Source organism: Lampetra fluviatilis, chromosome 9 (assembly GCF_964198595.1).
Source record: "Lampetra fluviatilis chromosome 9, kcLamFluv1.1, whole genome shotgun sequence".
NCBI classification, from domain to species: domain Eukaryota; kingdom Metazoa; phylum Chordata; class Hyperoartia; order Petromyzontiformes; family Petromyzontidae; genus Lampetra; species Lampetra fluviatilis.
The window spans coordinates 4531960-4548886 of NC_136283.1; the positions used below are offsets into that span (position 1 = coordinate 4531960).

The window sequence follows — 16927 nt, forward strand, 5'->3', positions numbered from 1 at the left end:
ACGTGAACTTCGGTCATCCTAGCAGTGGATTTTGGCTAGCCATTGAACAAAGACGGTCACTGCAACGCGCCCTTTAAGATGCGCTTCTGAGGCCGTCTGGAACGCTCTTCCTTCTGATATTAGGAAGCCACTGGAGCTATGCACTTTTAAATCTAGATTGTAAATTCATTTCTTTAGAACTGCGTTTTGTGTTTAGTTTTCTCTCAATCCCCCACACCACCGATTAGCGCGGTTGGCTCCATATGGTGTGAAAGAAGTTCAACATACATACTGCATTCGTGAAGTTTAGCTTTTGGCCATGGTGGTGCTGGTGATGATGTGGTTCCTGTGCGCGTTGTGTAGGATGCGTCGGTGTGGATGTTCACACACATCGCGGTCGTGCGAGATCTTGTGGAATACCGCTACAAGCAGCAGCAGGAGGTGAGGTCCGTCACACAGAGTGCGGTGTCCTGAAAAAACGACGCCTGTGGGCATGAGTTATTGGCGGGCTTTCCCCATAGTGCTTCATTCTGATTTGATTTGTTAATTTTTTTTTTGACAAATATTATTGTGGATAGGCAACGTGGTTGTAACATTGCGATAAACGCCAGCACTTGGAAAACAGTGGCTGCTTAGCAGGAATAATATGATGCTTGGATTCATTGATGAAAATCGATTCTTACACCTAACGATACAAGTATTAAATCTTAATCGATTTTTTTATGCTTTGTATATGATGCAAGACAATTGGTTCACGTGACCAATGCAGCTACTTGAGGTGTTGCATTCAACACGAAGTGAAACAAACAACAATAATCTAGTCTTGAATCAAACCACAACTGCGAATCGTGATGGTTCATTGGATCGCGAGAGGGTCTGTAGCAAATCGTTGCGTGCATAATTGTTGAGTGAGCGGAGTGCCATACAAAATTGGTGCGTGCTCACAGCGCTTTCTCTGATCGTGCCGTCAGCGAACACCTATCATCCTGCACTATGTTCCAACGTCTATGCCCAATGCCTTTACAAAACCCTGCGGATCATGGGGAGGCCCTCATCCAACAGTGGATTGACACAAGGGCCGTACGTGTGTACATTATGCGCCTCGGGCCTTAGGCCTTGGCGTGCACGGTCGGTAGTGCAGCGGTTAGCGTGCTGCGCCACAAACCCGGCGTTCCGAGTTCGATTCCCGCTCACGGCCGACACCGTTGACGATCATCTGAACCGATGCTGGGCCTCCCCTAAGCTTGACTCAGCCTCAAATGAGTACCTGGTGCGGTGTGTAAAAACATCACCACCAGGGAGACAAAGGCGGTCAGGCGTGGTGCTGGCCACCCACCCCACCCGTGTACCCTCCCGACCTTCACAGGCGCTACTCGCTAACAGCACTTGCCCCCCGCAGTTCGTTAAAGGCTGTATGGGTTGGTGTTTGTTTGTGTGCGCCGCGCGCGGGACCAGCGAGAGTGCAGCGTGGCGCGGCTGCTTGCCGCCGAGTGGGGGCGCCTGGAGGCCGAGGTGACGCGCGAGCGCGGCCCATGGGGGCCACCCGTGGGCTCCCGCCTCGACAAGTGGATGCTGGACCCCACCGAGGGGCCCTGCCGCATGCGCCGCAAGCTCATGCCCAACGAGCACTTCTACGCGCACTACGCGCACTACCCGTACCCGCCGGGCGGTTCCGACAGAGACGACACGCAGGTACGCCGACGGTCGACGGTTGACGATCGACGAAGCCGCCGGAGCTACGCGCGCTTTTAAATCGAGATTGAAAACTCATTTCCCTTGAACTGCTTTTTGCGTTTAGTTTGTTGTCCTTCCCCGGAAACCTCCAATTAGCGCGGTTGGCTACCCACGGCGCGTACGAAGTTCAACATGCATACAATGATAGAGGCAGTGGTGATGACGGCGCTGGTGCCTCGGTAGGTGCACCTTGGCGCACGCGGGCGACAATGCTTACACGGGTTATATTTGTTTTTGTTGTTGGGATAAAAGCTGTGACCTGGGGTCAACTCAGCCTTCAATGAGTACCTGGTGCAGTGTGTAAACATGAATACTGGGGATACAAAGGTGGCAGTCTGCCGGCTATACCACCCCCGTTGTGTGCCATACTGGCTTTCATAGGTATATACGTGTGTAAAGACGACTCCGACGCACGTGTCCTGGGAAGGTTTTCTTTATTCGTGAGCCACGTGCTCACACTCGGACAGGCGGAGACCTCACTGCAACAGCCCCGAGTCTCCCGCGCATCTCCCTTATATACGGTCTGAGGCCACGCCCCCATTCCCGAACCTTCTCGCTGGTTCTAGAACGCTCGCTCCACCAGCTGACTCCACCGTCCTCTTACGTCACCTGGCCACGCTCCTATTCTCGAACATTCCCGGAGCCACCAGTTCATTCGCACTGCAGGCTGACTCCCCTGTCATTACCTTTCATGGCCACTAGTCCACTCACGCCGCAAACTGACTCCCCTGTCATTACCTCTCGTGGCCACTAGTCCACTCACATCGTAGGCTGACTCCCCTGCCACTACCTCCCGTGGCCACTAGTCCACTCACACCGCAGGCTGACTCCCCTGTCATTACCTCCCGTGGCCACTAGTCCACTCACACTATAAGCTGACTCCCCTGTCATTACACTTGCACACATACACAGACAAAGGTCCCCTGCGCAGTCTTTTACATACTGTTGAGGCAAGTGCTGTCGGCAAAGGGGTGGTGTGGCTAGCACCATGTCTCCCAGGTGCTTGACATCGTGGAGGTCCAGGACGTGTTCTGATATCACTCGCCAGTGATGTTAGCCACGCATGTACACAGACGCGTGTACACAGACGCGTGTACACAGACGCGTGTACACAGACGCGTGTACACAGACGCGTGTACACAGACGCGTGCACAGACGCGTGTACACAGACGCGTGTACAGACGCGTGTACACAGACGCGTTGTTGTATATGTTGGGTGTGAAAATTTTGATGTGTTGTTTGCGTGCGTGGGTGAAATTATTATGTTGTATATGTGGGTTATGAATATTCAGTGAAAATAATAATAATCAATCGAAATTTGGCCAACGGTGTAATTATCCGGAAATACTTTAATCCATGTAATTACGCACATTTAATTATGCCAATTCGAGAGGTAATTGTAGTAATTATGCGAGTGGGTGTAATTATGATAATGCAAGTCGTTATGATAACCAGACTCCGCCTCGGTGACGAGGGTGGGTTATCGATCGGAATAAGGCAATTAATCGTATGCAGTTATGCAGGTGTGGTGTAAGTATACAAGATTAACTTAGATTAACTCGGCCTCGTTGTCTAGGTTCGTCTCATTCTCGCTTATTTAGGTCCCCGGTTCGCCCCGTTATCGCTTTAACATTTACTGAGTATGTGTTAGTGTGTTTATTAAGGTCACCAAGTTCAGATCTCAACGCAGAAGCAGATCTTATGCATAGTTCAGGAAAGAATCACACAACCACTTCTGTATTAATCAATTTATTACTAATTCAACCTCAACTATGATATAGTATGCGAACTCTCAATCCCGGAACGTCAACACGGCATCAATACAGTATCATCAATGATTGTCTGATTTCACTTGACAACGGCACATGGATCCCGCGTAACGCGATGGTTGTTAGTGAGAGAGAGTCGTTAAAACATGCAAATACTATGCTAAGAAAACCTTAACGTTAATGAATGATTATACTTGAAAGATTATACGGCGATAAAACACAATCAAAAACAGTTATTATTCTTAAAGGCACCAATCTCAACAGATACATCGGCAGGTTATCTGACAACAGAATGCTCGGAGTAAAGGCCTGCAACGGCGCTCCTTTTCCGAAGATCTGCTGGGAATTTAAGCGATTAAGAGTACAGTCCACTAAATATTAAAGATAATACTCTTACAATTGACGGATGGCCATCACTCGGTCTCGAGTTTTTCTTCACAGCCACGGATGGCTTATGGGTTCGAGTGGGTTTGAGTGGTAAGAGTTGTCTTCAATAGTCAGTGTTCGGAGTCGGTTCTTTATGTCAAACAGACACCAGGTGGTCGTGTGGTGAGGGGGCGGTGCGCGTCATACGTATTAGTCGCTCCTCTGTCGCCGTGGTGAATTTGGTTCGGATGTCCGTTGACACGCTGTCGTAATTCGGAACCCGGTCGGTAGGTGGCGCCCACAGCTCGCTCGCAGCGTCGTCGCCAAACCGCGATTCTCGCGGCAGCAGGGAAACCGCCGACTCGGCAGAGGTTGGCTGTCGCGGCCGAGTTGAGCTGTCAAGCGGGTCTTGCCCGCCTGCAGAGGAGATGGGGAGCCGCTTGAGTCGAGCCCCGAGAGCCGTCTGAACTCGGCTGAGTCCCAGAAGCTGAAGAGTCGAGCCGACCCGTTAGTCGCAGCTCGCCCTTGAGTCGACCCGCTCGGTCGAGCTGAAGATGAGTCGAGCCGACCCGCTCGGTCGAGCTCGCTCCGGAGCCGACCCACTGGTCGAACTCGTGATGAGTTGACTCCTGGTCGAACTCGTGATGAGTTGACTCCTGGTCGAACTCGTGATGAGTTGACTCTCCTGGTCCAACTCGTGATGAGTTGAGCCGACCCTTCCGGTCGAGCTCGCTCATGAGTCGACCCGTTGGTCGCCCTCGTGATGAGTTGACTCTCCTGGTCCAACTCGGCAGATGAGTCGAGCCGACCCTTCCGGTCGAGCTCGCTCATGGGTCGACCCGTTGGTCGCCCTCGTGATGAGTTGACTCTCCTGGTCCAACTCGGCAGATGAGTCGAGCCGACCCTTCCGGTCGAGCTCGCTCCAGAGCCGACCAGCTCGGTCGAGCTCGTGATGAGTTGACTCCTGGTCGAACTGGTTTCCAATGCTCAGGGTCCTTTCTTTTATGCCGAAAAATCCCTTTGGGTCCTGCCCACAAGGCGGGGTTTTCTTTTGATTTACTGTGTCAGGATCTGTCCGTGTGTAGGTGTGTTCATGTGTGTGTCCGTACGTCCGTGTGTCCTTGTGTGCATCACCCATGGTATTTCCGTTGTCATACTCCCTCCATAAAATCCATGAGCAAACAATCAGATGTTACAAATTGCCTCGAAGTCGTCTCTCTGTCTGGGTGCAATATTATCTCTTGTCTGGCCTCCTTCATGAACCAAAACACAGACGTTACAAACCGTCTCACAGGCACCTCTGTCCGTGTTGCACGACCTGGAGGGAGGGGCACACTCCCTCCGATCCTCACAGCACACAAAGACATGGTTAAAAAGTTTTAAATTAACACTTGTCCCTTACCATTTCCCAGTTATGATTCTGTATGTAGCCTAAGGTGTGTCGTTTCCCATCGTGGTGCTTGGCCCAAGTGGAGGTGCCTCCCCGAGCACATACACACTCCCATCCCGCGCTGCGGGGATACAAAGACGGCCGGGATCTCCCTTTCTCTCCGACCCTGGGTTTAACATCGCTCTTTTATTATGTATTTTATTTCGACCTGGTGGTGATTTATCCCGCTATCCTGGCTTTTCATAAGTTTTACTTTTGTCTTTCATGCATAGGCTTGTTATTATTAATTTATTTCCGATATCTTAGGTTAAGGGGTAAGTTTCTTGATCCTAGGAATTCGTATTCCTTGGTGTCTGCATGGTTATATAAGCGGAATATAGTTGACGGTGAATAGCGTTAACATTGATGTTATGTACGATATTATGTATTGTGATGTTTTTAACTTAACTTGGTCAGGGCTTTACTGACATGAAGTTGTATTTCATAGCCTGGCAGTCTTTGCCTCACTCTGTCTCTGCTCGCCGGTGTTGTTGCTGTCCAGCTGACGCCGTTAACTCAAGGCCTCATTAATTTCCGTCACTCCTTGTAGGTGAGGGCGGTTGAACCTTGGAGTCAGTTCTGGTTTTTGTCTGCTTGCTTTTTCTGATGTCCCCTGACCCCGGGAGTTATCATTCCTACTTTATGGCCTGTCGAAGCCCGACTCGCTGTTGCTGGGCTTGGTGTGTTGTTCCCGGCTTTTTGCTTACGTTTGCAGTTCGCCGTGCTCTTAATTTCCTTCCCTCTTCAACCTTATATCGACTATTCGCTCCTATCTGGGTGCGATTCAATTTTGACTTAGGAAGGTTCTGATTGTCATATGCTTCGGGTCGAGTTGTATATTAAAGTATGGAAATAACATTTCATATTGACTTAATGATGGTGATGGTTCAGTAGGCGTAACTTGTGGCCTGGTTTAATTGGAGTGGGTGTGAATATCAATAACTTTAGCCTACCCTGTTGTTAAATTCTGATTTTAACGTTGCTTTAATAGCAATACAGAATAATTGAGCTTTTCGACTTAACTAGGCGAACACGAACTTTTGGTGACCTCCGCAGCCTTGTTATTCAGCTGAGTCTGCATCCTTGATATACAACGCTCTTATTCGTCTCACTGTGGTCATCCAACCTTCTGCTCTGGGAGTGTTATTCTTAATTTCAGGTCAAAGGCCCCCTCACGGTTCAGCCGGGCAGGGTTGTTAATCAGCTCCCTCCCCTGTGCACACAGCGTTGCTGACCCACTTCATTTGACCACTCACCCTGGATTTAATAATTTAATTCCTTAAAACCATGCAGGATGGTTGGCTTTTTGCCTTAATTATGTCTGGCTGACTCTCCCACTGTCTCTGCCGCCTGCACGGGTGACATATGCCCGTTCATCAGGCCCCCTCCTTCCTTGAAGCAAGGTTGCAAATTCTGTCATCCTAGCCCTCCTCCAGTCCATTACTTAACAACACCTGGTTTTTGCAGCCTGCTGCTTTTTGGGGTGTTTTCATTCATTATATATCAAGTAAAAAGATAATATATAAAAATATCAAGTTTGGAAGAAGGCTTAGGATACAACATTCCGCCCTTTTAAAAATGGCCAGTGGTCAAATGGCCACGGGTTATTTTTAAAAAAAAATGTATACCCTTCTTCCATCATGAACCATCGATTGTCCTCAAGTTTTGCTGCTATTTCCTTACAACGCGCGCGTACGTGTCACAACTTAACATGGTTATATGTGACAAGAGAGAGGAGGAAAAAAAAAATTCTAAAGGAAGGTAACACGATAAGGGAGGGAGAAATTATTCTATTGACTACGTGTTATAGGAGATATCGTTAAAAAGATAGTTTCTACGGTTATTCTTGGGTGGCATCATCAGGCCTTGGCTCCCTTCTAGCTTGGCCAGGTACGTTAGCAGGAGCGTGAGCAGGAGGGCTGCCATTCCCTGGAAAACATGTTACACATTATCGTAGTGTGATATGCCCATTAGTTTAGTTCCCCCCCCCCTTTTCCACCTTTATTCCTCATCTTGCTCCACCAGCACAGGGTACGGTTTGATTTGGTTGATGTGCACCCACTTGTATTGCTGCTCTCTTCCTGTCTTTGTGATTTTTAGCTGATATACTACCGGGGACATTTTGTCAACAACCTCGTGTGGTCCTGTCCAGGAAGGTAGGAATTTCCTGCACTTCTGTTTTCTTTTCTCGTAATTGAGGTACCACACCTGGTCTCCTAGCTGGTATTCTGCGTGGCTGGCTTTTTGGTCATAGTATGCTTTGCTCCCCTGAGCCTCTACTTGCAACTGGTCCCTGACCATAGCGAAGGTGCTCTGTAGGTGACTACTGAGTCCCGTCAGGTATTCAGTTGGCGTCATTGCCGTCGGGGTCTCGTCCTCCGCTGGGACATATAACAGGTGTACTGGGAGGGTCATTAGCCTCCCTGTCATGATCTCGAAGGGTGTCCTGCCTGTAGCTCGGTTGGGTGTGGCTCGCATGGCCATCAAGACTAGGGGTAGTTTCGTATCCCAGTCGCGGCCCGTGGTAGACACATATTTCTTTAGGATGCTCACGATGGTCCTGTTGGCTCTTTCCACCTGTCCTGAGGATTGTGGATGGTATGCGACATGTAATTGTCTTTTTACTCCCAACATCTTCCACACTTCTGTGATAACCTCGGCTGTGAAGTGGCTTCCTTTGTCTGAATCGATCGTTGACGGTAGACCCCATCTACTGAATATTTGGTTGATCAGTAGGACAGCGGTCGTTTCCGCGGTGTTGTTGGGTGCTGGTAAACACTCTGTCCATTTAGAGAATGCACAGGTCACAGTTAACATGTACTTGTTCCCTTTGGTTGATCGGTTGACAGGTCCTATCCAGTCGATTTGTAGGTTGGACCAAGGGTAATCTGTTCCCCTCCTCTGTAGGGGTGCCCTATGCTGTGAAGTCGTTGGCTGGTACTTACAACACACGAGACAGTTGGACACATGTTTGTGTATGTCTTCCCCCATTTTTGGCCAGTAGGCCACCTGTCGCAGCATCTGTCCCGTATTCACCTCGCATCGGTGGCCGCTGCACGGTTCATTGTGGGCGTGTTGTAACATTATTTCCCGATATTGAGAGGGGACTACCCATCTAGGTCGACCGTCTTTTTCGTTTGTATATACCAGTAGCCTTTTCCGCATTGAGAACCTTTTGATTTGGCTATGCATGATCTCGAGCTCTTTGTTGTCATTCAAGTTGTCAGTAGTGATCGGTTTTCCTGCTGGATCTTGGATATGATCGGCGAGGGTCTTTAGTGTTTCATCCTCTTGTTGCATTCTGATCAGGTCTTCGGAAGGCTGGGCACTGTTCAATTGGGCTCTGGTTCCAGCTTCTGCCGGGTTCTTCCCACTTCTTGTGACCAGTCTTATCACGGCGATGTCTTGGTTCGTCGACTCTGGTTGTCCGTCTCTGTCGGTTTGGTCTTCTAGCTTCCACGGGGTGCCTTCCAGGCTTCCCACCTTTGCTATGGCATCTGCTTGGTCGTTCCCAGTTTTCTCTTGACCAGGTATCTTGGAGTGCCCTTTGACTTTCTTCCAAAATATCTTCATATCCTTGTTCTGAACCATCTTATCTATGGCCTCGAATAGTTCTCGATGGTGAATTGGTTTATTCCTATGGTTCTTCATCCCGTTTTTTTTCCATATGGGTAGGTGGTGCAGGAAGCTGTGCTGTACGTAGTTGGAATCAGTGCACACCACCATGGTCCGTATTTGGTTATCGGATGCCATTTGGACAGCGATGTGTACCCCGACCAACTCTGCATACTGGTTTGACTTTGGTCCCAGCTGAAATCCCTCTTGAATCCCTGTGAGTGGGCCAGTTTCCCAAATGACTCCTGACCCAGCGTGAAGCTTGTTCTCCTTCATCTTGGAGCATCCATCGATGTATACCACTGGTAGGTCGGCACATGTCTCCTTCCTGAAGGGCAGGTACCTGTTGTCCTCCGGAGGTATCTTTTCGTCCTCTGCTTCTACGCTGTCAAAGGTACAATCATGTAAATCGGCAAGACCTTGGGCCATTGGACTTTTCTTGTTTTTTGCGTATTTCACTGTGATTGGTAGGCCTTGGAGTGTCAGTGCCCAGCTGGCTATTCGGCTGCTGGTGACGCGGCCCTCTCGAATCTTCTTACTGTTGAGGTATGCCAAGGATTCATGATTCGTTTCCAGGATGATCTTCTCTCCGTTCAACAAGTTCCGAAAATGTTATATGGCCCAGATGTTTCCAAATATCGCCTTCTCACACTCGGAGAACTTCATCTCCACTCCCCGGAGGGCTTTGCTGGCATAGGCAATAACTCGTTTCTCTGCTTCCTGTCTCTGGTACAGTACCGAGCTGATACTATGATCTGAGTATGCGGTCTCCAGGTAGTATTCTTTCCCTTTCTCTGGGTATGCTAGGCAGGATGCCTCTGTGATCTGTCGTTTTAATTCTTTTTCTGCGGCTTCCTGTTCCTGTCCCCACTCCCATGGTTCGTCTTTTTGCAGTAGTTTGACTAAGGGTCGAACGATTCCTGCGTAGTCGTCCACGAACTGTCGAAGGTAGTTGCAAATTCCTAAGAAGCTCCGAAGGGTCGTGACTGTGGTGGGCGATTTGAGTGCGAGGAGGGCTCCAAGTCTTTTGGTTTGGGGTAACAGTCCCTCAGTGCCGACCTGGAGCCCGAGGTAGTCCACCCTCTTGCGTGCCCACTGTCCTTTTTGTATTGAAATCTTTGCGCCTGCTTCCTTTAACTGATCGAGGGTATGCTGGAGGCTCTCGCGGTGTTCTTCCCATGAGGAGTCCTTGACCAGTATATCGTCGACATAGACGATGGTACCTCGCTCTTTTGCGTCGTCCATTGCCTTGTGTAGGAATATGTTAAAGTCCGCAGGTGAATTTGAGTATCCAAATGGACATCGGTTCCAAGTATACTGTATTCCATTGAATGTAAATGCCAACTTGTATTGATCCGCTTCTTTCACAGGCATGGTCCAGAAGCCATTTGATAGATCCATGGTGGTGAGAATTTTTGCGCCTTTTATTTGGTTGAGATTCTGGTCGATCTCTGCCATTGGCCATCGAGATAGGGGAACCGTTTTGTTGAGTTGCCTATAGTCGATGGTGAGTCGCCACTTGCCTGTGGGTTTCAATACAGGCCAAATCGGTGAGTTGTAGGTTGAGTTGCATTCTCGAATTATATTCTTCTTGAGTAGGTTCTCCAAGGTTTCTTGGATGGATTCGTAGGCAGCCAGTGGAATCTTGTATTGTTTCACATATACCGCTGGCGCTCCTTCCAGTGTGGGAATAGATACCACGTGTAGGTCGGTTTTGCCGCAATCATAGGGGTCTTCTGAGAACAGGGAGTGGTATTTGTGGAGCAGTTGGCGAAGCTCATTTCGTTGAGTGTCGTTCTCGAGGGCGTCTGCTGCTTCAATTTGTTGTTCGATTTGTTCTTCTATTAGGGAGACTCCTTGTCCTGGGTCTAAGGCCTTTGTGGTTTCGGGCGGCTCGGTTGAAAGTTCCTTTTGCGTTACTATCGGTTGAGTTGCCTTGGCTTCATCCGAGGGTAATACGCTCTTGCCCTCGTGTTCTCCTTCATCAGTTTGCAGTTCGTCGGTTTGGCCTCCAGGGGGCGGTATATACTCCATGAGGGGACGGTCATTTAGTGATACTGACTCTAAGTCGGCTTCCTTTCGGTCTTCTCTCAGTCTGTTAGTCATTAGCTGAGTGATTCGAATTCCTGCTGGGTCTTCGTCTTCGTTCCTGATTGTCGTTGATAGGACGTTGAGCTCTTGTGTTATCACTTGGATTCCCGTGGAGTCTTCCACAACGTCTTCATCTTCTGAGTCCCTTTGTTGCTCCGGCATTGATTGTGCCCAAATTTGTTGGGATTCAAGGTTCATAATGGGTTTCAGGCGATTCATTAGTTCTATCCCAATGATCAACTCTTTTCCGGGGCTCCGTACGACGTATAGGGGATGGTTCATGTTGATTTTGTTGAACGTCAACTTCGTCATAACTTTGCCCAATGGTCGCATGTGGGTCCCTTCACATCCTGAGTAGGTAAGGTTACTTGGCATCATCTGTAGTGTTTCATTCTTCCTCTGGAGGGCAGTCTGGAGTTCGTCAAATAATTCTCTGGATATCATGGATATTTCTGCTCCAGTATCCCAAAGGCCCTGGCTGGTCAGGGTGTCTTGTAGTATTACCTCCACGTGGACTCGTCCGACTGGTCCTACGGGAATCAATTCCCCCAGATGGTACCCTTTTACCTCTGGTACCACTTCGGTGATTGCTTCGGGGCTTCTTGTCTTCCCTACGTTCACTTGGGCTACCTTTGCTCTGGGTGTGTCCTCCTCCTGTGTGGGTATAGTTGGTATTCTTCCCTTCGCTATTTGCATGGGAGTCTTCATACTCCCTAGGAGCTCTTTTTCCATCCTGATGTGGTGAGCATATCGATTCCTGTTAGCTAACGGTGGTCTATGCTCTATGGTTAGTGGAGGCGGCAGTAGGGAACGATATGGTGACTGGTTTGGTGGGCGTCGGCCTCCGCGGGGTAGGTATGGCCCGTCACTCGCTCTTCCTCCTCCATAATTCCAGCCTCCGCCCTCTCCTGCATTCCATGGTGGTGGCGGCTGTGGGTGCCAGGTTCCCCTGGACTCGTCCCTCCCCCCACGTGGAACGTTGTTCAGCGTGTTGTAGACGGGTGTTGATTCTATTGGGTTAGGCGCCCTCTCCTGGGGGAATTCATGTCCACCCCGTGTGGCGCTAATATTATTCCTTGGAGATTCGCTTCCCTCCAGATCGAGGCATTCTTTATCTCTGGTGACGATGTGGGTTTTGGCTATGCTAGTGGTTTTCCGTCCGTTCACCCAGGCCGTGTGGGCCTTGCTTTCAATCTGGCGTAGGGAGGCAGTCTCGGGGTCCAACATCATTCCTACTATTCTCACTATTTCAGGTCTCAATGATTGAAAGAACATCACTTTTAAAACTGTCTTATCTCCCTGGGCATTGTCCCCGTCCCCTGCGTAATATGCTTTCTTAAGGCGTAGGAGATAATCTCGTGGGTCTTCGTCTACACGCTGGGTCATCAACTTTGCCGCGTTCAATCCTTCGGATAGTGTGGAGTATTCCCCAAATCTCTTAACTACTGCTCGGCTCAATTGTTTAAAGTCACTCTTCACCCTATTTGGCAGGGAGGCTACCCATGGTCTGGCGGGTTCATGTAGGCTCCTTGATAATAAACATGCCTTTTCTGCTGATTTACCCAGACCCCGGATCTTAGCCTCCTGTTCTACCGTAGCTATGTAAGTGTGTATGTCCCTGTTCTTGTTATGTGGATCGAAGTAGGGAATTCTCACGAGTGCTTTGTCCATTAGTTTTAGTGTCTTACTGTTAAAAGTGTGTTGTTCGTCATCAGTGGTGTCGGTTCCTGAGGAGTGCTCACTTGAGCTACCCTTGTCTCCACTATCCCTGTTGTCATGTTTCCCGTGTCTGTGTCTCTTGTTTTCCTTATGTGGGTCTTGTGATTCGTGTTTGTGGGTTGGTGTGCGTGATCTCCTTGAGCGGTGTCTATGTGGTGAGTGTTTTTGTCTTTGACCTTCATGCTGCCTACTACATGTGTAGTGCCTGCTAGGTGAGGTGTTGTATTTACGTTTGTCTCGTGCTTCATGGTTATCGGGATTCCTGTCTCTGTCATCTGTGGTGCGGGTGGTTTTGCGTGGGTGATTTTTACGGGTCATGCGTCCCTCTGGTGAGCTTTCTCTGTTACCCCTGTCGTGTTGATAATGTTTACGTGAGGTGCGTCTCTCTGGTGAGCGGTGTCTGTCATCTGCATCGTGTCTGTCATGTTTGCGTGAGGTGTGTCTCTCTGGTGAGCTGTGTCTGTCATCTGCATCATGTCGGTCATGTTCGTGTGAGGTGTGTCTGTCATGTTTGCGTGAGGTGCGTCTCTCTGGTGAGCTGTGTCTGTTATGTTTGCGTGAGGTGCGTCTCTCTGGTGAGCGGTGTCTGTCATCTGCATCGTGTCTGTCATGTTTGCGTGAGGTGTGTCTCTCTGGTGAGCTGTCTCTGTCATCTGCATCATGTCGGTCATGTTTGTGTGAAGTGTGTCTCTCTGGTGAGCTGTGTCTGCCATGTTCGCGTGAGGTGTGTCTCTCTGGTGAGCTGTGTCTGTCATCTGCATCATGTCGGTCATGTTTGTGTGAAGTGTGTCTCTCTGGTGAGCTGTGTCTGTCATGTTTACGTGAGGTGCGTCTCTCTGGTGAGCTGTGTCTGTCATGTTTGCGTGAGGTGTGTCTCTCTGGTGAGCTGTGTCTGTCATCTGCATCATGTCGGTCATGTTTGTGTGAAGTGTGTCTCTCTGGTGAGCTGTGTCTGTCATGTTTACGTGAGGTGCGTCTGTCATGTTTGCGTGAGGAGGTACGAGTCTACCCTCGCTATTTCTGCAATTTTTACGTCACGTTTGGCTTTGCCACATTTCATCACGTCCTTAAGTAGTTTCCTTCTATGGGCTTTAACATCTTCTGTATGGCACCCCTCCCATATATCTCTCTGCTCCGTCTGCTGGCTAGCAGTCCGTCCAGTGCGTTTTAACACAAATTCCCGATATTGTTTTTCCATAGATTCCATCTCCTCCTCCGAGGTCCACTCTGTATCAGTGTTATGCGTTGGTGTGTCAACCTCAGAACGTTGTGGATCCTGCGCCATCTCTATTACGTAGTGTGGTTAACAGACTTAAGAGTGTATCTTAATTCTAACATCTCATGTGCGGCGTGAGTTACTCTAGAATTCCCCTTCAGCGCACCTATACACAATTGTATCACAGGATGCGTCAGTTCAACTCGAGCAAATAATTTCAGCCCAGCTGTCTTTGTTATACTCTGCTACTCTGGTATTTCCCTTCAGAGCGCGTTTTTTGTTTTACGCCCGTTTACAATCACAAAGCAACGTTAGTTCACAACTCTTTGATTAACACAACAGTGGTTCGTTCCTGAATTCATGCATAAACTGTCTGCGAGAAATCCCGGACGAGCCCCCATTATGTTGTATATGTTGGGTGTGAAAATTTTGATGTGTTGTTTGCGTGCGTGGGTGAAATTATTATGTTGTATATGTGGGTTATGAATATTCAGTGAAAATAATAATAATCAATCGAAATTTGGCCAACGGTGTAATTATCCGGAAATACTTTAATCCATGTAATTACGCACATTTAATTATGCCAATTCGAGAGGTAATTGTAGTAATTATGCGAGTGGGTGTAATTATGATAATGCAAGTCGTTATGATAACCAGACTCCGCCTCGGTGACGAGGGTGGGTTATCGATCGGAATAAGGCAATTAATCGTATGCAGTTATGCAGGTGTGGTGTAAGTATACAAGATTAACTTAGATTAACTCGGCCTCGTTGTCTAGGTTCGTCTCATTCTCGCTTATTTAGGTCCCCGGTTCGCCCCGTTATCGCTTTAACATTTACTGAGTATGTGTTAGTGTGTTTATTAAGGTCACCAAGTTCAGATCTCAACGCAGAAGCAGATCTTATGCATAGTTCAGGAAAGAATCACACAACCACTTCTGTATTAATCAATTTATTACTAATTCAACCTCAACTATGATATAGTATGCGAACTCTCAATCCCGGAACGTCAACACGGCATCAATACAGTATCATCAATGATTGTCTGATTTCACTTGACAACGGCACATGGATCCCGCGTAACGCGATGGTTGTTAGTGAGAGAGAGTCGTTAAAACATGCAAATACTATGCTAAGAAAACCTTAACGTTAATGAATGATTATACTTGAAAGATTATACGGCGATAAAACACAATCAAAAACAGTTATTATTCTTAAAGGCACCAATCTCAACAGATACATCGGCAGGTTATCTGACAACAGAATGCTCGGAGTAAAGGCCTGCAACGGCGCTCCTTTTCCGAAGATCTGCTGGGAATTTAAGCGATTAAGAGTACAGTCCACTAAATATTAAAGATAATACTCTTACAATTGACGGATGGCCATCACTCGGTCTCGAGTTTTTCTTCACAGCCACGGATGGCTTATGGGTTCGAGTGGGTTTGAGTGGTAAGAGTTGTCTTCAATAGTCAGTGTTCGGAGTCGGTTCTTTATGTCAAACAGACACCAGGTGGTCGTGTGGTGAGGGGGCGGTGCGCGTCATACGTATTAGTCGCTCCTCTGTCGCCGTGGTGAATTTGGTTCGGATGTCCGTTGACACGCTGTCGTAATTCGGAACCCGGTCGGTAGGTGGCGCCCACAGCTCGCTCGCAGCGTCGTCGCCAAACCGCGATTCTCGCGGCAGCAGGGAAACCGCCGACTCGGCAGAGGTTGGCTGTCGCGGCCGAGTTGAGCTGTCAAGCGGGTCTTGCCCGCCTGCAGAGGAGATGGGGAGCCGCTTGAGTCGAGCCCCGAGAGCCGTCTGAACTCGGCTGAGTCCCAGAAGCTGAAGAGTCGAGCCGACCCGTTAGTCGCAGCTCGCCCTTGAGTCGACCCGCTCGGTCGAGCTGAAGATGAGTCGAGCCGACCCGCTCGGTCGAGCTCGCTCCGGAGCCGACCCACTGGTCGAACTCGTGATGAGTTGACTCCTGGTCGAACTCGTGATGAGTTGACTCCTGGTCGAACTCGTGATGAGTTGACTCTCCTGGTCCAACTCGTGATGAGTTGAGCCGACCCTTCCGGTCGAGCTCGCTCATGAGTCGACCCGTTGGTCGCCCTCGTGATGAGTTGACTCTCCTGGTCCAACTCGGCAGATGAGTCGAGCCGACCCTTCCGGTCGAGCTCGCTCATGGGTCGACCCGTTGGTCGCCCTCGTGATGAGTTGACTCTCCTGGTCCAACTCGGCAGATGAGTCGAGCCGACCCTTCCGGTCGAGCTCGCTCCAGAGCCGACCAGCTCGGTCGAGCTCGTGATGAGTTGACTCCTGGTCGAACTGGTTTCCAATGCTCAGGGTCCTTTCTTTTATGCCGAAAAATCCCTTTGGGTCCTGCCCACAAGGCGGGGTTTTCTTTTGATTTACTGTGTCAGGATCTGTCCGTGTGTAGGTGTGTTCATGTGTGTGTCCGTACGTCCGTGTGTCCTTGTGTGCATCACCCATGGTATTTCCGTTGTCATACTCCCTCCATAAAATCCATGAGCAAACAATCAGATGTTACAAATTGCCTCGAAGTCGTCTCTCTGTCTGGGTGCAATATTATCTCTTGTCTGGCCTCCTTCATGAACCAAAACACAGACGTTACAAACCGTCTCACAGGCACCTCTGTCCGTGTTGCACGACCTGGAGGGAGGGGCACACTCCCTCCGATCCTCACAGCACACAAAGACATGGTTAAAAAGTTTTAAATTAACACTTGTCCCTTACCATTTCCCAGTTATGATTCTGTATGTAGCCTAAGGTGTGTCGTTTCCCATCGTGGTGCTTGGCCCAAGTGGAGGTGCCTCCCCGAGCACATACACACTCCCATCCCGCGCTGCGGGGATACAAAGACGGCCGGGATCTCCCTTTCTCTCCGACCCTGGGTTTAACATCGCTCTTTTATTATGTATTTTATTTCGACCTGGTGGTGATTTATCCCGCTATCCTGGCTTTTCATAAGTTTTACTTTTGTCTTTCATGCATAGGCTTGTTATT

The 16927-nt window shown here is 49.1% G+C and overlaps 1 protein-coding gene across 7 annotated transcripts in view; it reads left to right on the plus strand.

Moving 5' to 3' along the window:
• The window catches only part of LOC144934140 (WD repeat and FYVE domain-containing protein 3-like), a 137858-nt gene that overhangs the window by 78839 nt on the left and 42092 nt on the right, over positions 1–16927 (plus strand). For all 7 annotated transcript variants that reach the window (XM_078859611.1, XM_078859612.1, XM_078859613.1 and 4 more), the window contains 2 exons: positions 343–420; positions 1435–1671. In XM_078859611.1, coding sequence (XP_078715737.1) covers positions 343–420; positions 1435–1671 — 315 coding nt within the window. The remainder of the gene's footprint in view (positions 1–342; positions 421–1434; positions 1672–16927) is intronic.